This window comes from Acanthochromis polyacanthus, chromosome 11, assembly GCF_021347895.1.
Source record: "Acanthochromis polyacanthus isolate Apoly-LR-REF ecotype Palm Island chromosome 11, KAUST_Apoly_ChrSc, whole genome shotgun sequence".
Taxonomy (NCBI): Eukaryota; Metazoa; Chordata; class Actinopteri; family Pomacentridae; genus Acanthochromis; species Acanthochromis polyacanthus.
Genome location: NC_067123.1, coordinates 6402901 through 6426940, shown reverse-complemented (window position 1 = coordinate 6426940; position 24040 = coordinate 6402901). Strand labels below are relative to the sequence as shown.

The following is a 24040-nucleotide window of genomic DNA, read 5'->3' as shown; positions in this document are numbered from 1 at the left end:
ATCTTTCAAACTGAAAAAACTGCTCTCACATTAGAGTCCGTCACTCCAAAACAACCAAAACGACTCAGATTGTGTACAAGAAACGCTTTGCTCCTTGGATGAAAGCACTTTTAGATGTTAGATAAAGCACGAAAATAAGCCATATATTTATATATTCTATGTATATTTATGTATTTTGTCCACTTACTGCAGGTGTTCTGCATTTGAGCTCCGTGTCGGTGGACTGAACCAGCAAACACTCGACACCGCCGACAGCAACCGAGGAGTTCTGGCTGAAGCCGAAGCCGCTCACAGTCAGCAGGGTTCCTCCTGACAGGAAACACAAATCAGATCATTTTTAATTAAAATACAGTCTGCATTTGATGAAACTTTGTGCTTTCAGGTTCCTAATGATCACAGGATTATCGATTTGATTGGAATTTGGTTTTTAGGCGTCTTTTAGCTCTTGTCATGTTTTTCCTCACTGTTTGTTAATTTTTCACTGCAATATAAAACAAAACAGAACCGACCATTAAGAACTCATAAATGTCTCCTGTGCAGCAGTTACAATGTCAAAAATCATAAAAAAAATAGTAGACAAAGGGTGAATTTGTTAATTTATTTGTACTGCAATGATTTAAAAAACTGGAATTAACTGATACAATATTTTTACAAAATGCTCACAGGTAAAACTATTGCATTTTCACTATTTACAGTTATAGTTTTATCCATATTTGATTCCTCTTTGCTTTTTTCTTAACCTGCAGTTCAGCTAAAAAGTCTTTAGATTTGTGTCACTTGACTTATTTTCAGTCCATTACTGGTTCATTGTTGCACTGAGGAGCTGAATTTTTACAGAATCCATCTCATACTGCTTTTTTTTGCAAATTTTTAAGTGAAAGTGTCATGTTTAAAGAATTCCACGAGCTGAGGTTTAGTTGCTTTCTTGATCGAACCACATGTCAGACAAGATTAATTCTAAGAAAAGTAAATAAACATGAACTCACAGTGAGGAAAAATGTAAAACTATTTGTCATTTGATCTTTGCACTAGTGCTTATCTCCTCTTTTCTCTGCATAAACACTGCCTGCAGTTCAGCCGAAAAGTCACAGTGGCGTCACAAATGATTCACGGCTCCATTTTATATTTAAGAATCTAGTGGAAGTCATTTATTTTTGGTGATTTTTTAAAAGGTACGCAGAATAAAGTGATTTTGATGAAACATTGTTTAAAGCTTAGATTTGGTGAAGTTTTCTAATGCAACATGTTCAAAAAAACAGCTTCTAGTGCTGATAAATTGTAGGTGATTTTTTTAAAAGATAACAGCTTTTAAACGTAGATCCAGATGTTTTCACGTCTTACCTGCCACGCTGCCGGTCGTCGGGGAGAAGAGGAAACGATGAGCCGGTAAACAGTTTCCTCCTGCGTGTCGGGAATCTCCCAGAGAGGGAAAGCTGACGGACACCGGGAAAGTTCCGGCACTGGAGCTGCTCAGTCTGCACACCTGAGAGGAAGCTGCAGCACAAAAACATCTGGCTCGTCTCACATCTGTGCAGCTTCAACAACCAACCAGAGCTCACGTATTCTTTCAGCTGATCTGCTCACGCGGCACTTTGCTTTTCCCACCATGATGGAGGCGTTTTCGTTGCCGAATCCGGTTCCAGTGACGGTCAGGAGCGTCCCCAAACCGTCAGATCCTGGAGGAGGAGGTTTATTTAACGAGGGTTTAGAGCCGTAAACTAAACGAACAAAGTATGAATTTATATGTTCACTATGAAGGGAAAAAAAAACAGGACAAAACTGTAAATTATCCACATGTATTTTTTGTTCAGTTTTTACAAATATTAACTTTTTTTTTTTACAATGTGTGATTATAACATCACATTATTTTTACTGTATTTAAATCAGAAAATTCTGTAATTATTTTACAGATATTTGCTGTTAAAGGAAAGAAAATTATGCATAGCAAGGATTGGAAAATGAATGTTTTTTATTCTATACTGTTATTTTACTTTATTTATTTCTATTTTAGTTATTTAACATGTATAATCTCAATTTATATCAGGCTGAGTCCCTACATATGGAGTTATTAAATCAACCTAAATAAATCAAAAATAAATCAAAGACATAAAAGAAAATTATGGAGATTAATTGCACTAACTTGAATTAAAGTTCCCTCTTCTCACCAAAAATACACATACTCAAGAAATCCGATGATTCTCTGAATCCCCATTGAGCAAGCTTTGATTAATTAGATACATTTATTGTAATTAAATTAATAACATTTTAAATTGTATTTTGTTGCATTTAATTTAATACATTTTAATGAATTGTATTTTTATTCCATTCAATTTAATTTATTTTTTTTTTTCATTATTCAATTTAGTCAATTTTAATAAAATTTTCTTTAATTAATTTTTATTTGATTTAACTGACTATTTTATAAATTTATTTATTTCCATTTTATTTCAATTGCTTTCAAATATATTTGATTTTCTTTTATTTTTTTAATCATTTTCTTTCCTTTTCATTAAATGAAATTTTATTTTGTTTCTTTTTATTAATTTTTTATAATTCCTTTTTATATTTCATTTTCATGTATTTTTATTTTATTTTATTTTACAGTAACTAGAAAAATGTTCAGTGTTGATTTTTTTTTAAACACACCTTGACTTGGGCTGATTCCAGTCAGAACTGGAGTTTTCTCTTCTTTCCGCTGGAAGCTGCAGTTTCCAGAACACTTGGAGGGAATACCGTTGATGTGAACGTCCACCTGAAAACACCAATAACACAACAACAAACACAACAAACACGACAAAGACACACCGGGTTGTAAAAGTCATTAACTGTCGGTTGAAGCAGCAGAATAATGAAGAGCAGAAACATGAAATCCTGCCTGCAGGCGAAAAATACAGAAACAGAAAGCAGCTGTGCAGGATTCATGAACAACAGACAGCTTCCTGTCCTGGAGGCTTTTTAAACTCAGCTCTACCTGCGGCTCCTTTTCTGCGGTCCTGAAGAAATCTCCTGGCAGGCTTCTGATCAACAGTCCTCCTTTTATTTTCTCACGAGCCGAAACCTCGACGTTTTCACCGACGACCGACGAGTCGTTGATCTGAGGAGAGGAAAACAACGTAACTAAAACCCCAGATGTTCAATTTATTCCTGCAGAACCTGGAATAAATCAGAGCATCAGTAGAACTAGTCCTGGATGGAGGTTTATTTATTCCTCTGCATCATTTTCAGTTCAAAACTTCATCACCTCTGCTGTTAGATTAGAACATTTTCCATTTATTTACTCCATTTATTTATGGTTTTTGTGGGATTTTTAGGTGACTTTTACTTTACTTTGTCTATGAATGCACAAAATCTGTGCAAAACTGCTTCAGAACAACCTTTTAATTTCATTTAATTTTATTCATATTTTCAAGAAAAACCTCAAATGTGTCCTGGATGGAGGTTTCTTTCAATCTTCTGCATCATTTTCAGTTCATTTCTTCATACTGATGCAAAATTAAATCATCTCTAGTGTTAGATTTTAACATTTGCCACTTATTCGCTCCATTTATTTATGATTTTTGTAGTTTTTTGGTTACTTTTACTTTACTTTTTGTCTTTTAATACAGCTCCAAAGCTTCAGAACAACTTTCTTGTTTCATCAAATGTTCCTCTTTTATTCATATTCTCAAGACAAATCTCACAACATCCATGCTTTCAGTGGCTTCTGGCTGCTCTTAATGTTCTTAAAATGTCATATTTATTTCAGACATCGAACCTACAAGTTTCTATCCTCTTTTGCCTGCTTTAGCATTTTTTTTCAGTTTTATTTTGCTTTAAAATTTAGGTTTTTACTATCAAACCTGATGTTTTGCGAGTCATTTTGTGGTGGTGGTCAATTAAGGGTGCTTTAAACATTCTATAAAATGTATTTAACTTGATTGAACAAAGTGAAAATAAAGTTTTATTTCTATTTGTTTGTTTTTTTAATCAGCACAAAGACATAGAACATGTAAAGCAGACCTACTCACGTCACCTTACCCGATTTTACAATAAAAAAAACAAGATAAAACAATAAATAAAATATTAAAAATGATGTTACAAGTGTTCTAATGTGTATGAATGAAACGGGACACATAAATAAGTAAAATCTATCAGGCTTTCTAAAGAATCAGCTGATTTTGGATTTCAAGAGAAGACGACAAAGAATGAAAACAAGAATGAATTAAGTTACAGAATAATGGATAAAATGGATTATAATGATATAAATATGTCGTATTTTGAGTCTGACTGCTGCTCTCTAGTCTCCTATTATGTCATAGGAGCTCTAATATCATTTGTCTTTCATTCCTAATAAAAACAGAGCAGTTTTCTCCTTAATTCTCTGTAAATCTGGATCAGACCTTGATCAGAGGCTGGGCTCCGGCCTTCGTCAGCCACGTGATCTTCCAGCTCGGTCGTCTGCAGCTTCCATTCTTGGCGACGCTGATCTGTCCCATTTCCTCGATTCCCTCCAGAGCGTATTTCAGCTCGTCCTCGCTGATGTTTACAGACAGATCTGAACACAAACCAGTCATATTTATAAAGAATAAATCTCATTTTAACCTCATTTAACCAGAGACCTGCTCATCTCTTGGTTCACTGGTCCAGTTAAAAAAAAAGCCAAAAACTGTAAAAAGCATCAAATATCTGTGTGTTTTTACGTGATCATTACACTATATGTTGTTATTTTGAAGATATTTACTGTTATAGTATATCTGAAAGAAGCTTTTTCTGCAGCTTTCCCCGTTTTTTATTGCTTTTTTGTCACTGCATTTTTTGTTTTGTCATTTAGTGCTTTTCTGAGCAACATCTAGAACAGGAAATTCCTTTGAGATTAATAAAGTTTTATTGTTTCTCTTCTTTTCTGGTCTTTTTCTCATCTTTTCCTTTTCCTTTGTTGTTTTTTCCTCATCTTTTCTCATCGTTTCGGATGGTTTTATTAAATTTTCTTACCTTTTCTTTTCTTGTATTTTTCTCACCTGAACTCATCTTTTTCTCATCCTTTTTTGTCTTTTACTCATCTTTTTTCATCTTTTCCTCATCTATTCTTGTTTTTTCTCATCTTTTCTGATCATTTTCTTATATACACACACACACACTTTTTTATCTTTTAATTAATTTTTTTGTGTTTTTCTCATCTTTTCCTCATCCTTTCTAGTTTTTTCTCACCTGTTCTCATCTGTTTATCATCTTTTTCTCATCTTCTCATCTTTTCTTTTATTGATTGACAGTTTTTTTCGGGGCACCAGCGCTGCATCCTGGGCTGAACGTTGCTTTAGAAGACTTGAATCGATTGAAAGAATGAGTATTTTCATGTGACTACAGCAGAACTAAACAACATTAAACCTCATAGCTGTACTTTGTGGTCATGACGTACGTTCTATCTATTTGCATTTTAACAATTAACAGCTGAAAGTCTTTGTCCTGCTTCACTGAGTCGACGACTCGCCGTTCCAGTTCTGTCTTTCTTCAGACATCACTGGTGATAGTGTGAGAACTTCTCCTGCATTCCTTTTATTTCAGGCTAAGATTAGTCTGTCATCTCTACAATGGAAATTCTGTCGTGCAAGTCGGTGATTAAATGAACAGTGGTGAGGAATTTGATCCATCTAATGATCACTGTTGATGCATGAATACACCACAGGCAGGAAATGATACTAAAGGTGAACTGATTGACTCACCTTCAACTATGACCCCGTAAATCTCTGCACTGAAGGCTCCTTTCAGAGGTCCAGAGGCTCGATGAGGACGACTGATGCTGACTTTAGCTCCTCCTGCTTTATACTCGGCCCAGTCCTCGCTGCTGTTGGACTTCTGTGGACAGAAAGAGGAGAAAAAGTTTTATTTTTTAGAGTTGACTTTACATGCAGACTGAAAGAAGACAGCTCTTTTATTCTGTGTTTTGGCATTTGGTTGGAATTTATTTGTATCAACTGATGCATTTCATTGATTATTTATAATGAAATTCTATATTTGACATTTTGTCTATTTTACCGCGTTTAATTCTGTTCCTCCACTTTTTCTGTTTGGAGAGCCTCACTTTCTGTTGTAATATCATTTTTTTTCCTTCAGAGCATTTTGATTTTTAAAAGTTGCCATATAAATGAGGATATTGTCATTATTTTTACACGGATAAATGAATTAGTTACCTGCAGGAAGCCGAATTCCAGCAGCGGGAACCCAAACGCACATTCTGCAGGTGTAGCTTTGATCTCGTAGCTGATGTTTGAAGCGTTTGAGGCCTTTTTGGTGACAGAGAGCATCTCGAAGGAGCTCTTGAAAGGAGGAGACCTCCTCTTCAGGACGACAGCTGGAGAAAGAACAGAAAACATGTCATAAATTCACTTATTAGTCAGAAAAAATATGGGAGTTCAAGCATTAGAACGATCCTTTAAAGCTCCAAAATGTTGGATTCTTGCAAAACATGAACCTTCTGTAGGATAGAGACCTCTGATAATTTTCCTTATATTTCTTACATTTTTCTGTCTTTTCTTGTGTTTTCTCATGGTTTTAGTCTTCTTCTCGATCTTTCTCATTCTTTTTTCCAGCTTTTTTGTCTTTTTCTCATCTTCTGTTGTTTTACTTAGCTTTTTCTTTAATTTCTGTGTATTTCTCATGCTTTATCTTCTCATCTTTTTTTGATGGTTTTCTTATGTTTTTCTTTTATTTTCTTGTGCTTTTCTCATGTTTTACCCTTGTCTTTTCAATCCTTTTTTCATCTTTTTATTTTTCCCCATCTTTCCTGTATTATTATCATCTTTTATTTTCAGGTGTTTTTCTCATGTTTTTATCTTCTCATCTTTTCTGATGGATTTCTTTTAATTTTCTTTTCTTGTGTTTTTTCATGTTCTCATCTTTTTTATCTACCCTTTTCTCATCTTTTCTGATATTTTTCTTTGCTTGTGTTTTTCTCATCTTTTCTTATCTTTTGTGTTGTCTGTCATCTTTTTCATCTTCATGTCTTTTTCTCATCTTTTCTGACAGTTTACTCATCTTTTACTTTTATTTTCTTTTTTCATGCTGTTCTCATCTTTTTCTATATTTTTCTCATCTTCTCTTATCTTTCTCTTTTATTTCTTGTTTGTCATCTTATTCATTCTCCATGTATTTTCTCATCTTTTAACCCCATCTATAAACCATGCGTCCGTACCGTTTACATCCCTCGTGGTGGCCGTCTTTCCGATGTAAACAACGTCTACGTAGAAATCTTCACCGGAGTCGTCTCTGTGGAGTGAAGCTCCAGCAGACTGTATCTGCTGCCGAAGTACTCGACTGCAGGGAGCTCTGCAGGTCCAGACATTTGTAGTCCACCTGGGGAGAACAACGCTGTAGTTTTATTTTATCAGAGCTTCAGACTAAAGAAACGTCTCTGGATGTTACTGACTCTGGGCCGTGGTTGAACACGGTGCTGATCTTTGCCGTCTCCCGTTCTGGTGAGCCGGCTGCTGTTGACATACGTGAACTTCATCTCAACGACGTTCTTCAACGCTCCCTTGTAGGCGAAGCAAAGCTGAGCCGAAAACAGAAGGAAGATGATTCAGACTATGAATGGAGGTTTGTCCAAATTAGCACTTTTATTTACTTTTCCATCATTTCTGAGCCTCCAAACTCATAAGTAGTCATAGAATTACAGCTAAACAATAATATTAATACTACTTTTTATACATATATTATGACTTTTCTGAATAGTTGTGTGCAAAATCAGTTTCTGTATCTTGTGTAGCATTTCATTTAATTTGCAATATTTTAAATTTTCATTTCTTAGATGCATTATTTCTTTATCATGTGTGATGTCACCTCAGTATCACTGCTAGCATCACTGTTCTATTCTAACCTTATTTTAGCTTGCGTCTATCATTTTGCCATTTTATTGTACTTGAATCTTATTGTTGACTTACTTTTAGTCACTGCATTTCTTTTCTCTCATTCGTTTTTTCTGAGCAACCTCTAGAACAAGAAATTTCCTTTAATATTAAAGTTTTATCTTTTCTCATCTCTTTGTTTTTGTGATCTTTCCAGTGGTTTTCTTATATATACTGTCTTTCTTTCATTTTTCTCATCTATTTTCAACTTATCTTTCACATCCTTTTCTCATTTTTTCTTAGCTTCTCATCTGTTTGTCATATTATCCATCTTTATCTTTTTTCTTGTCATTTTCTTATGTTTCTCATATTTTTTATCCTCTCTTCATCTTTTTAACCTTTATCTCATCTTTTCATATTCTTTTCTCATCCTTTGTCTTTCTTATATTTTACTGTCTTTTCTTGTTTCTCATCTTATTCGTCTGGTTTTAATCTTATTCTCATCTTTTTCTGAACCTTTTTCTCATCCTTTCTTGCCTTTTCTTTTCTTGTTTTTGTCATCTATTTCTCATGTACTTCTCATCTTTTCTGATATTTTCTCATCTTATTTTGGATCCAAAGAGTTAGAAACACAAGCTGTAAAACATGACTGGCTGTAGCAGAATATCCTGATATTTTAGCCACACTATAAACACACTGTTTTTTTCTATGTTATGGAAGTGTAGATATTAGAACATATACAAATATGTATTACAGACTGGGTCGAATCACCTCCATAACCAGATTAATTACCACATAAACGGTAATAAAGAAGCGGTGAGTTTTACATGGGGTGTTTGTCCAGTGAAACCGGTCCGTAGGTTTTTCCAGACTTCGTTTTGTAACTTTCCATGAAGAGAACTCGGCGTTTCTTCAGCGACGATGAACCACAGAAACCAGAATTTTTCACCGGAGTCCCCTTGTTAGCGCTGTTGAACTGCAAACCACAAAAAAATCAGACAATCCAACGTCAAATTCTGCACAGATTTGAAGCGTGAGGAGTCAGTTTTAAACACTGTTGAAAAAATACACCATTTATCAGAGTCAGAAATGGTGAAACAGATTATTTTATGTGCTTTATTTTAAATATTGCCCAAAATAAATTCTTTGCATTCATCAGATCCTGTAAAATTCTGTGTTCTTTAGTGCAACTGTGCAGTCATTAGTCACTGGGCTGAGACCAGCAATCACAGGAAATAAACTGAGTTTCTGACTGAACTGCAGGTGACTACAGCATCATCTAAATGTAAATACTGTGTAGAATCATAATTTTTTCCATCATCAGTAACACCTGAGGCTACTTAAAAAGCTTTTATACATGTTGATTCCAGGTTTGTTTGTTTTTTGTGAACCAAACTTTTATTTTCCTTTTTTAATGCTTCACTATGTTATAAACTCAGTGTAGAGGCGCCTCTAACAGTTTTACAGTTGTAGAGTTTTCAGTCCAGACTCACCTGATCAGTGTTACTTTCAAAGTCATGGAAGTATTTCACGCTGACGCCTTCAGTGGCTCGAACCTCGTCGGGACACTCGGCCTTCATCAGGTCCTCCAGAGCCGACAGCACCTGATCACAGAAATTAACCTGAATGTCAGTGTTTTCATATTTATTGTAGATTTATTGAGGAAGCTGCAGATGTTGTGTGAAAATCAACTCTGAAAAACCAATTATAAGCCATTATTTCAAAGTATTTACATGATAATCAACTTTAAAAAACAACTGCAAATCATTATTTCAAAGTATTTGCATGAAATGTATTTTAAAAAAACAACTTTAAGTAATTATTTCAAGGGTTTTTGTATGAAAATCAACTTCAAAAACAACTATAAGTTATTATTTCAAGGTATTTGCAGAATTCTGAATTTCTGGTCCAAACTTGCGTCTATCTTTAAATTCAAACTTTTCAGATGGATATATTTTGGACCTCACAGACCTCAGACTCGGATGCGTTGAAGCCGAGTGGTTTTGTCTGGGTGCCGCCCCACAGCAGAGTGAAGGTCTCCATGCTGCTTTGGCCCTTGGTTACCTCAGAAACGGTGATGCTGGTGTCATTGGTAAAAACCTCAGAGTGAAGAAGTTTGAAGTCGCCTAGTGCAAAAAAATACATTAAATATGTTGCATAAAACCAAACATAAAGCCAGTAGCATGAGCTGAAATCTACTTTTATTTTATGATTTTGCCTCAGAGCATCGTCGTTTGTCTTCTCTCACCTCTGTCAGAGTTGAAGGTGACGGTATATTGGTAGGTCTGACCATCCTCCTGTCTGGTCACCTGGACGCTGTCGGGTTTGATGGACCACAAGTCTTTCAGAGCTGCTTCCATCACGTCTGCCGAAGCACCGACGGGGATCGGAACTACCGGAGGCACAGAAAACAAACTTTCAGCTTGAATTTTAGAGAAGTTAGATCAGATTCTGGGCTCTCCGTCGTCCTCGGTTACCCGTCTTGGCGTCTCCGTATCTCATCCTGAAGAAGGTGTTTCCACAGAGGTGACTTTCACAGCTGCTGTTGACGACAATCTTCTGGACCTCTTTAACCGCGGTGGTTTTACCGGGCCACGAGTCGAAGGAAATCACCTGAAAAACAGGAAAATAAGGAGCAAAAAGACGCCAAATTAACCAACAGAGAAGCTGCAGAGGAGTTAAAAACACGCAAAAAATACTTGGAGTTTTGGATTTGTTTCAGACACATCCTGAGTCTGTCTGTCCATCTGTCCGTCCGTCTTTTTGCTGCTGTAACACTGCAAATTTTCCCACTGTGGGATCAATAAAGGTTTTGTCAATCCGTCCAATCAATCTGTCCATCCAATCTGTCTGTCTGCCACCTGATCTACCTGTCTGTCCATCCGTCTGTCCTTTCCATCTGTCCAATCTGTTTGTCCATCCAGCCATCATCCAATCGGTTTGTCTGTCCATTTGTGCGTCCGTCCGTCTGCCCATCTAATCTATCCGTCCGTTTGTCCGTCCATCCGTCTGTTGTCCAATCTGTCTGTCTGTCCATCTATTCTATCAGTCTGTCCATCCGTCTGCTTGTCCGTCTGGCCGTCGTCCAATCTGTTTGTCAATCTGTCTAATCTATCTGTCTGTCCGTCCACCTAATCTATCTGTCCGTCCGTCTGTCATCCAATCTATTCGTCTGTCTGTCCGTCCATCTGTCCATCCGTCCGTCCGTTAAACATGATGAGGCTACTAGCTAGCATCCTGTTAGCGTCAGTCTAAACGGTACCTGCTCCTCATCAAGAAGTCGTATTTGGCCACGATTTCTTGAACTTCGTTGACGGCGTCGTCCGTCTGCTCCTCTGTGAACGAACTTTCTTCTCGGAACAAAGCGATGTTGAGCCCAGCTTTGCCAGTGTATTCCTGCTGCAGCACTTCAATGTAGTAGCTGCAGGACAAACATTAATTTCTATGCGTTCATAAGGAGTTTGAACGACAGATTTGTAGGTAAACAGTCACACTTACGCTTTTCCTTTCTCCAGATCCATCACATCTGACTTTTGAGAGTCCATTTTATTGAAGTTTGAGACGAAATATGGCTGGAATGCAACTTTAACCTGCAGTGGAGAATAAAAACAACTCAGCTGGATTTCTGATCATTTTAGGCGTTTTGTTTTTTTACTGTATTTTGACATCTTCACACCTTGCTCTCTGGCCGGCTGGAGTTGCTCATGTACAGCTCACATCGGTCGTCACAGTTGAGGTAAATTCTGTAGTTTCCGCTGGTCGGAGGAACCAGGAAGCCTCTGGTTCGAGTGCTGAAGTAGTTCAGCTCCGGAGGGAAGATCTGGGGCATCGAGTCGACCCACTTAGTCCATATCCAGATGTGGACTCGTTGTAGCTCCAGATGTCGGTCAGGTGATGAGGCCTCGTTTGGTTCCAGATCTCCATCTTCAAACCTCGGCCGCCTACAAACAGGAAGTTATGAAGAATTAATCACTGAGTCAACTATAAAGCAACTATTTGATAGTGTAGTCATCATTTAATTCATCTTCAAGCTAAAATATTAAACATTTGTTGTAACTGATTGTTGTAAATGTAATAGATTTGGATCTGGGTTATGAGAAATATTCTTCATTATGTAGAGATTTCATCCCAAATGAGTTTCTACCACTTCAGGTAAACAGTATAATGTAAAAATTATATATTTATTTACTACAGCACATTTCAAAATTCGAGTTAGAATAATCCTGGGTCCTTCTGCATGCATACATTTTTGTCATTTACTGTAGCAAATTGAATGTATTTGGACCTGGGATGTGACAAATATGTTGACATTTAGAGATTTCACTCAAAATGAGTTTCTGCCACTTTAAGTAAACATGAAAAGTAAAGAAATATGTAATATAATGTATAGAATATCACCCTAATTTCGACAGCACTTTAATTCTGCGTCCTTTAGCATACAAATTTATATTTTCATTTCTATTCTTAGAATATATTTTCATTTTGTAATATTATTTATTCTGCTGGAACTCATTTACTTCATTTTAAAGCTAAAAAGTTAAACATTTACTGTAATGTATTACTGTAAATTGAATATATATGGATTTGGGTGATGAAAAACATCCGATATTCCTCCAAAAATTTGTTTCTGCGACTTCAGGTGAAAGGTTTAATATATTAATTATATTTTTAATGTATTTCTACATCGCCCTTTAAAACTAGAGTTGCAATAATCTCCAACAGTAAAGCTTTATCTTTATTTTCTTCATGTATTTTTAATTTTTACTACATTTTAAAAAATTCTACCAGCACTCATTCACTACAAATTAATCAATGATTGAACTGAGAGGATTAATTAAACAGCAGCTATTTGATGACGTAGAAAGAATTTCATTCATTCTTTTACAGAGGAATCGTAGATGTCTTGGTGGCCTCTCTCAATCGTCTCTTTCTTCTGCCTGGGATTACAACATTTTTCCAGGTGGCCACAAGTGTGACCAACATTGGAAAAAAAGGTAGTCTTTACCTATTATAGACATTTTTGGTTCACATTTTTACAGTTTGCTTTCACTCTGCACTTCAGCTCTAGACAGATGTTTCACCGTGCTGAATGTATCGTCCAACAGTTTCCTCCTCCGTTCTCTGTTTCTGAGCCATGCTGCATTTATTTATTCATGAAGATGTTTTCCTTTCCTCTCAGTCTCTCTGATTTGTTTCCATTCTTGCCTCCTCTCTGCTCTGTATAAACACAGCCTGTAATTCAACCAAATAGCGAATGAATTTTTGTCACGAATCCCAGCAGTCATCCCAGTCGGACAGCGGAGCTCGTCATGTTTTGTTTTTCACAAAATCCTTTCATTCAGGCATGTAGAGATTAAAAAGATTTTCATGAAACATCACAGTTTGAAGCTCAGATTCTCCCGACACAACACAGCTGAGTAGTTCTGTCTTAAAGTAAAGAAAATACAACAGTATTTTTTGGTGTGTTTACAGTTTCTAGTTGTGATTTCAGGAAGTTAACGTGCCTTTCAAACATTCAGTGAGTGTTGGGGAGATGAGAGCAAACAAAAACAAGATTAAATACTTGAAGGAGGAAGTGACGCAGCTTTCAAATTAAACCGTGCACGGTCTAGACAACTGACGTAAGACGGTAGTGTGACAGCAGCGGAGCATGACAACATGAAATCACAGAACATTACAGACAATAATAAGGACAACGTGTTCCGACTATGGGGGCAGGTGTGGTTTGTTTATAAAATCACGTGCAGCAGAATGATAAAAATCTGTTGAACTTAAAGGAAGTATGTTCACCTGTTCTTCTATGACATCAGAATAAGGCAGCAAATAAACATTATATTTATCTGTGATTGATCTGCCGATTATTCTCCATGAAGTGCCGACAAACAGTGTTCACCTCCCTGGAAGTTTTAACCTTTTATTGCTTTTCAACATTGAATCATGATCAACAGAATGTGACTGTTTTTTGACAAGAATTTACAAATAAAGACTCTTTCATGTCAAAGTGAAAACAAAAGCTAAAAACGCAACATTAAATAAGTGATCACCCCCTGTTTAACAGCTTGTAACTCCTTCAGAGGAGTCATAGGTGTCTTGGTGGCCTCCCTCACTCGTCTCTTTCTTTCACTCAGTTTTTGAGGACGTCCTGCTCTAGTCAGATTTAAACGTCTTCAGTCGATCTGTCATTTTGACGTGAGTCTTTTTTTTTAAAGTAAATTCTCATCAAAAAGCTAAATGAAATTGACCGTGAAAAGCAATGAAAGGAGAAAACTCCCAAGGAACTGAAATATCTGATTGATTGAAACATCAGAAAATAGTGGAAAATGTTGATAAGTGTTTCTAGAAGCCCAAAAGGGTTTAGTTTACGGTGATAGAGGAGGAAAGAAACCATGAAATATTCACTTTGAAGGAGCTGGAATCAGATTTTTCTCTCAATTTAAGTCAATGAATTGATTCCAAAAAGAGTTCCAAATCATCTTAACATTAATCGACAAACTAATCGATTATTTCTGGCATTGCTTTTATATTGAACAAGCATAATAAGATTTTACTAATGTACGGCTGCTGAATAAGAAGTAATAAACAGACATTAGGAGACCATTTGTGGCTCCTTTGCTTTAAACAAATCAGATTTATATTCAGACTATGTTGAGCTAAAGTTTAAGTGGAACATTGTTTGCATAATTTTGTGTTAATGATGGCTTTGTTGACGTATTTCTCAGATGAATTCACCAACACCGTGTGCCTTTCTGACTGATGAGGTGATCTAAATGTTTATTCTGTTGTTTGGCTTCATGCAGCCAAAAGCTCGTCTGGTATTTGTACGGAGAGATTAAAAACTGTTTAAAACCAGCGTCTGTATCTGCCGCTGATGTGAAAACTCTCTTATGTGATGCATCGCTGGAAATATGTTGTCACATATGCAGATTATCTGGTCGCAGAAAGAAACACATCAAAGTCCTGCAGGTGGAGTTGAACAGAGACGAGATGAAATCATCGACTTTGAAGCATCGACAGCCGAGATTGTTCCTCAGACAGAGCTGAGATCCGTCGCTCAGGAAACAACAAACCGTGAAATAAAGCAGACAAACAGACAAACAGACAGACAGACAGACAGACAGACAGGTGAAGCTCCTGTTCTCACCTGGATAAAGCGTCATGTTGCCGTTTGGTTGCTCAGATGTTCTGCAGGTGATTCTGTCGTCGGTGAGACTCTGGACCTCACATGGACAACCTGAAGAACATATTAAATTTTAACATTTACTCAAGAATTGGACTTACAATTAGGACTTATCATACAGTTGTGAGACACTTGGACTTTATTTTATTGGCATTTTATACCTTTACTCTACCACACTCCAGCGGAAAATATCTTCCTTTTTCTTCCATTACAGTGATTTGACAGCTACAGCAGAGTATTACAGGCAATAAAGTAAAAAATAAAGAAATAATTTAATTTAATTTACATTTATTAATCACATTTAATTTAATTAATTATTTTATGATAATATAATTTATTTTAAGTCAATTTAAATTCATCTATTTTTATTTTATTTACATTTATTAATAACACATTTAATTTAATTATTTACTTTATCATATATTTTTTATAATATATTTTACATTAATCTGATTTATTTTATTTTTATTTACATTAATTAATAACATTTAATTAAATTAGTTGTTTTATTATATTTTATTAATATGTTTAATTTAATTTAACTTAATTTGTATTTCTATATATCTATGTTTATTAATAAGAAATTTATGTTTATGAAATTAGTCATAAATTTAGCATTATTATTCTCTGAAATGAAAGTGGTAAGTTTTCAAGACAAAAACAATTCACAATAAAAAATAAAATAATATTAACAATCACAAATGTATAGGAAAAAATTCTGACAAAAATTATCTGAGAAAAAAATCATAAATTTGTTATTTTTGCCTCTTAAATTCATTTTAAAAAATTACAAGAAAATCATCACAAATTACTGTTAAAAATACACAAATTCAAGATAAAAAAAATCCACTAATTTTTATGCTAAAAACTGACACATTTATGCCAAAAAGTTTATGAGAAAAAGTCACAAATGCAAAACAAAAAAGTCATCATTTTAAAATAAAACTTAAAAATTTATATATCTACAATTTTAAAGGCCAAAAACACAAATCTACAAAAAAAAAATCAACAATTTACGCAAAAATGCTGACTACAAGAAAAAGCTCCAAAAAATGCAAAATTTTTGAGAAAAAAGTCAGAAATTCATGATAAAAATCTCATTTACAAGAATTTCAGATAAAAAAAATCAGAAATTTATCTTAAAAAAAATCTGAAATTTTTATGCTAAAAACTGAAATTTTAAGTTTATGAGAAAACATCACAAATGTAAAAGAAAAAGTCACACATTTACAGTAAAACTTACAATTCATAAAGCTACGAGAAATAAATCAATACTTTAAGTTAAAATTTAAAAAAAAATATTCTTAGAAACTTTTTGAGAAAATGTGAGAAATATGAGTAAAAAAAATTCTAATTTTAAAGGAAAAAAATCACAATTTTTTAACAAAAAAATCACAAATTTACAGGAAAACATTTTGATCTCTCCAGTTGATTGCATTTATACCAGCAATTAATCTACTGCACTGTCTAAAAGTGGAATTTATTTACATTTTTTGAACTGCTTTTCTTATCTTTTATGTGGTCGTATTTAAATATATATATACTAAACTTGCTGTGTCTTCTATTTATTTCTGTTGCCTCTAAAAACCTTCAACTCTTTAAAATTTGTCGCCGTGTTCACTGTTTAACTGAAGCTAGACGAGTTTTTCTGGTTCTGTCATTTTTCTGTGACTGGAGGTGAACAACAGCTGTAAGTGAGTCGTGACGTTTTTCTGAAACACTTTCGGACTTTGGTCTGTTGCGTCTCTGAGCGCCATGAAGGTTGTTTCCTCGTCTTTTGTCTTAAACTATGCGCTCTTTGTGTGGACGGGATTATCGAGTCTTTGCTTTGTGGATTCCTCTCTTCTGAACATTTTGTCCTGCGTGAGAAAAACACGATGGAATAATAACGAAATAAAATCTGACCTCCGACCAGAACTCGAGCTGGTCGATCAGTTTCATCGAAGAATCGTCCGTGAACGGTGATCAGAGTTCCTCCCAGGACGCTGCCGGCCGATGGAGAGACTCCAGTCACCTCTGGACAATAAATAACAATAATAAATAACAACAAACACTGCAGAGGAATCACATTTACTGAAACATCTGTGTGTATAACAAACCTGCATAAGTCTGGAACATGAAGAGTTTATTCTCAGCTGAAACTCTGTACAGATACTTGTCGGGTTTACTCCTAAAGATGAAAAAAACATTCCGCTGTTGGCAAAATAACAACGTTTGACTTCATCAACAAAACGTGGAATCTTCAGGAGCTTGTTTTAGCTTCATATCTGTGCAATTTCTCTTATTTTACATCTTAGATTTCGAACCAAGTGCTCATATTTTGTAGAAATCTGTTTTCACTTTGACATGAAAGAGTCTTTTTGGTAATTTTCTTTAGTCTAAAATGCCAAATAAAATTGATGCTTGCCAAGACAGAACTCTCAAACTCTCCCCACAAAGAAATTTACAACAAAGCAGCAACAAAAAAAACATGAATATGTGATTAAAAAGTCACAAATCTCAGAGAAAAAATTCACGAATTTATGGTAAAAACAAAAAATCTTACCAATTTTGATAATAAACGGACAAATTTCAGAGCAAAAGTTCTTAAAATTATCATAAACATGTATTTATAAGAAAAAATATCACATATATTTGTATGTCATTAATTTATGATTGAAAATGAACAGTTTTAAAACAAAGACATGTACAAACTTGACAGAAAAAAACATCAATTTGTGATTAAAAAAATAAACAAATATACATTTAGTAGAAATCGTCACTTTGACATGAAGGAGTCTTTTTGGGTAAATTCTTGTCTATAAAGACCAATGAAAGTGATCAGATTGTCAGAAGAAAACTGTCAAAGTCTGACTTCAGTTGTTCTTTTAAAGGGAAAAACATTTATGAGAAAAAATGACAAAATCACAAGGAAAATAATCTAAATTCTAAAAAAGTGACAAATTTATGTTTTTGAAAAAATATAAAATTTACAAGAAAAAAACTCACAAATTCAAATAAAAAATGTCAAACATATGATTTCCAAAAAAATTCACAATTCTACAAGAAAAATCTCACCAATATTTGCTAATAAAGACTGACCGATTTATTGGAAGAGGCTTTAAAGTTATGAGAAAAAGTGGCAAATTTGCAAGAAAAAACTTGCAAATTTAAAAAATTAAGTTGTAACTTTATAATAAAAAACTCCACTCATTTACACGGAAAAAAATGTACAAATTCTAACAAAAAAGTTACAAATTTCTGATTTATGAGAAAAAACTCTCAAATTAATACTTACCAATTTATGCTAAAAAAAGAAGAGAAACTGATCAACATATGAGAAAAAGTTTCTAAATTTTCGAGGAAAAAATTACTAATTTACAAAAAACTTCTCAAATAAAAAAGTTGCAATATTTAAAAAAAAAAGTCCCAAAGTGAAACAAAAAAGGGACAAATTTATGATGACAACATCCACAGTTCTACAAGAAAAGATTCACAAATTTATGCTTAAATTCACGAGGAAAAAAGTATTAATGTACTATTATTCAGTGGCTATCTGGAAAAATGTTGTGCATTTTGACTCCACTCAAACAATAACTGATAAAAAGAAATGACAAAACAAAAAAGTTGAATAAATTCAAGTGTTGTTTTTGTAACAATTTACAGCATTATCATTTATTTTGCACAAAAGACAGTTTTCATGTTTTTCTCTTATGTTTAGAATGTTGAAACCAGTTTTTATTTTATTTTTGTAAAATACATATTGAAAGACATTTAATGCTTTCTTTTTTTTCCCTGCTTGTTGCAGTGAAGAATGAGTAAAAATACATGAGAAGAGCAAAGAAAAGCTGCTTTTAAAACACTTTTACCTTCCAAAGTCGCCATCAAGGATGTAAGACAAGTTGTGGTGACCTGATGGAAACCAATCACAATCATTCAGAGGAGGTTTGACAGATTATATTTATACTCTTTAGTTGTGAATAAGAGCAGCTCACCGACATACGTCCCGGTCATCTTACAGCTCATGAATCCCCAGTGAGAAGATTCAGAATCCAGCTTTAGGTTGAAGCTGAAAATCACAAACCGCAGAGAATTAACAGACGATTAACATCGAATAATTTGGTTATTTCTAGTTTTATTGGACTTATAAACTGCGTTTCTCTGCTTTACTGAAACACATCTGAGCTTGAATCAGCACGTCTACATGCACATGTTGGACGTTTTATTCAGTTTTCAGATGATTTTCTTTGGGTTTAATTGATAAAAGTTGCAGAGATTCTTGTAGTGAAGTCATTAAACATTAAAAAAACAGTTTGATTTCATTTTAAAGTGTGTCAGGTTACACTACTTACAGTTCATCTGAGTCCAGTTTGAGCAGCTCACAAGGCATCCCTCCCATGAAGGACCTGCAGAAACACAGGATGACATCGATTCACGGATTACAGGAGGAAATAAGTAGTCAGTCACAAATATCACAAATTTAATCTGGTTTTTGGAGTGTTCTTAATGCTGTTTATGGATTCTTGGAAAGCTGAGTCTGAAAATCTGACAAATGGTGCAATTCTGGTGATTTTTACAAAGAAAGGTTCTACTTCAAAGCTGTTTTGGGTTCAGAAAGTTAAAAGTTACGGTTTGAGAGAGTTTTTAATCACTTCTGTATGTTCAATATTTAAAAGTGAAGTCTGTATTTAATGCCTAAATTCATTTTTTTGTGCCTAAGCAGGTTCTTTTAACCTGAAATCTGACAACTGGTTAAGAATTTTCTGTCAAAGCAGGTAACTATCCGTTAGATTCCGCTTCTTCAGTGCGACACTGACTGATATTGTTCCCCAGATTTGCATTTAAACTATTCAAAGTAATAAAAACATGAGTCTGTTTCTGTTTTTTACCTCAGAAATCTGACGTTGAGGCCGTTGGAGCTTCGGTCCGTGTTGCTTCCGTAGACGTTGGTGTAGATTCGTCCTCTAATCATCACCAGCGTTCCTGCAGCGGGTTTTAAAATGAAATCATGTAAAGTTCTGAGTGTTTTATTTAGTTACAGCATTCTATAGAGGCTGAAGTGTACCTGGCAGACCGCTGACTGGACTCAGAGAGAAGATGGTCGGGGTTCGGTACCAGACGGGCTGAAAGGAGGGACAGAAAATAAACAACCAGCCACACAATTAATCTAAACATAAAGTCTGGCATCAGCTGCAGACGTACATAGAAGCTGCAGTGGTGGGATTTATAATGTCCTCTACACAGGTTGTGGTCAGGAATAGGAACTCCATCCACAGTGACGTAAACCATGTAGTGATCGTGTGGCATGGCTCTGTGACGGAGGAAACAACAACAGGTAAAAATAGTTAGATTAGCTCATAAAACACTTTATTTATTCAGGAAAAATAGAGTGAAACACAGTGTAATACTTTCAAAACAAATTTGTACAACAATTCCAGATAAAAATACATAATTATATTAATTAAAAAAAGAACCAAAATGAAATCCAAGTACAGGGAAGAAAGAAAGCAGAGGGGGAGAAAGATAAACACAAAGCTAAAAGCAAATAAAATCAATATACAGACTTAGATTGAATGAGGTCAAAATGTTGTTGATATTTACAATAAAAATGCTAAATCATTTCAATTTATAAAAATGTTTTTTATTTACAAAAAAGTTGCAAAAGTATTTGGTTTCTACAATCAAAATGTAAAATTGCAGATGCTGTAATTGTTGGTATGATGTTTACAATAAAATGCACAATTGTTGGTGTTTACAGGAATAGTGTAAAATTGTTGGTATTTACACTAAAGAAGATTCAAAAATTGCAATAAAAATGCAAAAAAAAAGGTGCCAAATTGTTGGTAATTACAAAATAAAGGCAAAAATGTTTGTATTTATTGTTTTCACACTAAAAAAGATGCAAAACCAGTTAGTCATTACAATTAATATGCAAAATTTTTGGTATTTACAGGAAAGTTGCAAAATTGTTGATATTCACACGAACAAAGTTTTCAAAAATACTGGTAATTACAATAAAAAAGGCACAAAATGGTAGATTTTAGAATACATGTGCGAATCGTATTGGTAATTACAATAAAAATGAAAAAAAAAGGCCAAAATTTATACTAAAAAAGTTGCAAAACTTGTTGATGATTACAATTAAAATGCCCCAAATCGCCCATATTTAAACTAAATGTGCAAAACTGTTTGTATTTACACAAAAAAATATGCAAAAATTCCAATAAAAATGCCAAAAACCGCCGGTATTTGCAATAAAGGTGCAATATTGTTTGTATTTACACAAAACAAATGATGCAAAAATTGTTGGTAGCTGCAATAAAAATGCAAAAGATTGATAGTATTTACAACAAAGATGCAAAATTGTTGGTATTTATTTACACTAAAAAAGAAGCAGATGTAAAAATAATCTGTAATTAAAATAAAAATGCATAAAATGATATTATTTATAATAAAGGTGGAAAATTGTTTGTATTTACACTAAATAAAGACCCTTAAAAAGTCTAAGAACAGCATAAAAATAGAATAATAATTAGCATCCATGTAAATAAGTGAATCTTTGAAGGGTAGAAGAGAGTAAACTGAATAAATAAAGTAAATAAACCCCCCAGACGTCCTCCTGTATGATGAACGTGTAGTGGAGCTGTTCTCGGCTGTACCTGGTGTAACACATGATCTGGTCCCTGTGAGTCGAGTCTCTCTCCACGTCGCACGGAAACGACTTGGTGTCCGACACCAGAGTCACCAGGTTTCCTAGATGAGCGTCTTCAGGACTCAGTTTGAACTCCGCCTTCGAGAAATCTGCAGAAAAGAAACACACAGAGATCATCAGGTAACATCAGAATCCCAGGTTTGAACATGAGACAGGATGAGCCGCAGCGCAAGAACAAATAAAGACAGAAAAATAACAGCTGGGACAACAGAAATGACTCTAAAATAACACAAAAAACATATTTTTTTCCAGAAAGCGCAGTTTCTCTGAACTAAAATACAGTTTATAGCCTTCATTTTAACAGTGTGAATGTTTTAATGTTCATTAAACTGTATTTACATGCATTAAAGCGTGATACAGTACAAATAATCATTTGTATACATAATAGTTTAGCTCCAAATTACAAGAATCTCCTATTCATTTCAGATCATATCAACAGCGGATATTTCATGGATCTTTTAGACAATTAGAAGAATCTGCTGTTAATCTGGTCTCCTATCCACTGTAATAAGAATCTTTATAAGTAACTTTAAATACAGATGCTGCCTATTAAAAGTAAATAAAAGCATGCACATTTATAAAAATAATTGATTTACCTTAAAAATATGGATTAAAAAACATATCCATGATTCTGATTACAACAATAAGAAGCTAATTTTAGATTATGTCAAATAAAATGTGATGTTCTACTTTTAAATATATTTTTACATGACTTTAAGCATTTTCTAGATATTATTTTCACACTATTACAGTTAATTTTTTAAAATTTTTATAAACATATTTTGGTTTTTCAAAAATGTGGAATAAATCTGCAACATAAAAAGCAAAAATTTTGTAAAATTAGACTTTCTTCCTCTTGTTTTTTACTTTGTGCTGATTTAACTTCTGCCTTACAGCCACATAATTATTAAATGTGTCACAATCTGACACATTGTGAAGTAAAAGACAAATTAACAGCCACAGTTTTACTTTTTGCAGCTAAATGACATTCAGAAGAGGACCTGTGCTGGATTCTTTTCCTACCTGCTCCTGTGATGGTCAGTCTTGTTGCTCCATTGAGGCTTCCTCGATGTGGAGAAACGTAGTCGACGCGTTGAGCCGCTGAAAATACAAATAAAACTGAATTAAAAACCATTGTCTCCATGATCAGTGAGTTTTTCTAGCAGCTGCTTTGTCGGGAACTTCACGCACGGTTTTTACGCATTTGGAAGAAAGGCACAAAAGTTCCCCTGAACGAGAGAAATTCCATTTAAAAACAAACGTATGCAGTTTAAACTTTAAGAAACGTCGCGGTATGTAGTTTTTCTACTTACTGGAGCAGCAGCAGACAGTGAGGAGAAGAAGAACCGGCCTCAGCGCGGAATCCATCCCGGAGATTCAATCCAGATTCCTCACCTGCGCTGCTTCTTCTCAGGTTAACCGGACAAATGTCGTCTGTTCAACACCAGAAAGTAACATTTTTAGTAATATTTGTACGAATTAATGTCGGTAAAATTCCACATTTATCAGAACTGTTTGCAAATCAGATGTATTTCACGAAAAAAAAAGAAGAAACGAGCGTAAAAGCGCAGAAAAACACCTAAAAAAGCGCTTTTTCACATGGCAAAAAAGTTAGTGAAATACTTCTATAATCTGCAACAATTCCTACAAATATAATAAAAGTGGATATTTTGGAATTAAAATGTTATGTAAATGAACAAACCCACCTGTTGCGAGTCAGAAAACGCAGTTCGGTCGATCCGTTGGACGTCTCCGGTGCATCCAGAAAACCTGTCCGGGTTCTGCGCTCCTGGACCGGCTTTTTATCTCGGCTGCTGGTTCCGCCTCTCACCTGCAAGAGGAGGGAGGGGACTGAAGCATCAGACCTGCAGCGAGAAGATTGACCAGAGAAGCAGCAGATTTAGGAGGTGAAACCGGAAAAACGGTGCGTCATGATGAGGCAGAAAACCAGCGAACTAAAGCAGAGAATGAGAGAAAACTGCAACCACTGGAAAAAAATAAAATAAAAGAACTTATTAATAATAATAATAATAATAATAATAATAATAATAATTTATAATAATAATAATAATAATAATAATAATAATAATAATAATAATAATAATTTATCATAACAATAATAATAATAATAATAATAATAATAAACATTCCAGAAAAAACGTAAAAAAAATAAAAAATAAAAAAGTGGGGTATTTTTATCTGGAAAAAATAATTAAAAATAAGTAAATAAAAATGTTTTTAAAATGATGTAAATCAGCATTTAAGGGTGCCAGAAAAACGTTATAAATAAATGAATAAAATAAAAATAGTGGGAAAAGAACTACAAACATTGTAGACTAATTGACAGATATC

At 34.3% G+C, this 24040-nt stretch overlaps 1 protein-coding gene across 1 annotated transcript in view; it reads right to left on the bottom strand.

The window, feature by feature from the left end:
• Nucleotides 1–22823, bottom strand: part of LOC110967792 (fibrocystin-L) — an 82671-nt gene extending 59848 nt beyond the window's left edge. The window contains 32 exon segments of the mRNA XM_051955531.1: nt 188–309; nt 1342–1494; nt 1560–1676; nt 2647–2752; nt 2972–3094; nt 4380–4534; nt 5700–5832; nt 6168–6328; nt 7169–7255; nt 7258–7287; nt 7290–7397; nt 7462–7528; nt 9314–9424; nt 9792–9946; nt 10069–10212; nt 10298–10433; nt 10481–10487; nt 11083–11241; nt 11319–11410; nt 11497–11669; nt 11672–11761; nt 14962–15051; nt 16903–17013; nt 17097–17167; nt 18846–18888; nt 18972–19045; nt 19329–19382; nt 19866–19959; nt 20042–20099; nt 20179–20287; nt 21636–21777; nt 22712–22823. Of these exon segments, the coding sequence (XP_051811491.1) occupies nt 188–309; nt 1342–1494; nt 1560–1676; nt 2647–2752; nt 2972–3094; nt 4380–4534; nt 5700–5832; nt 6168–6328; nt 7169–7255; nt 7258–7287; nt 7290–7397; nt 7462–7528; nt 9314–9424; nt 9792–9946; nt 10069–10212; nt 10298–10433; nt 10481–10487; nt 11083–11241; nt 11319–11410; nt 11497–11669; nt 11672–11761; nt 14962–15051; nt 16903–17013; nt 17097–17167; nt 18846–18888; nt 18972–19045; nt 19329–19382; nt 19866–19959; nt 20042–20099; nt 20179–20287; nt 21636–21777; nt 22712–22823 (3387 nt within the window).
• Between the last annotated feature and the right edge of the window lie 1217 nt (nt 22824–24040).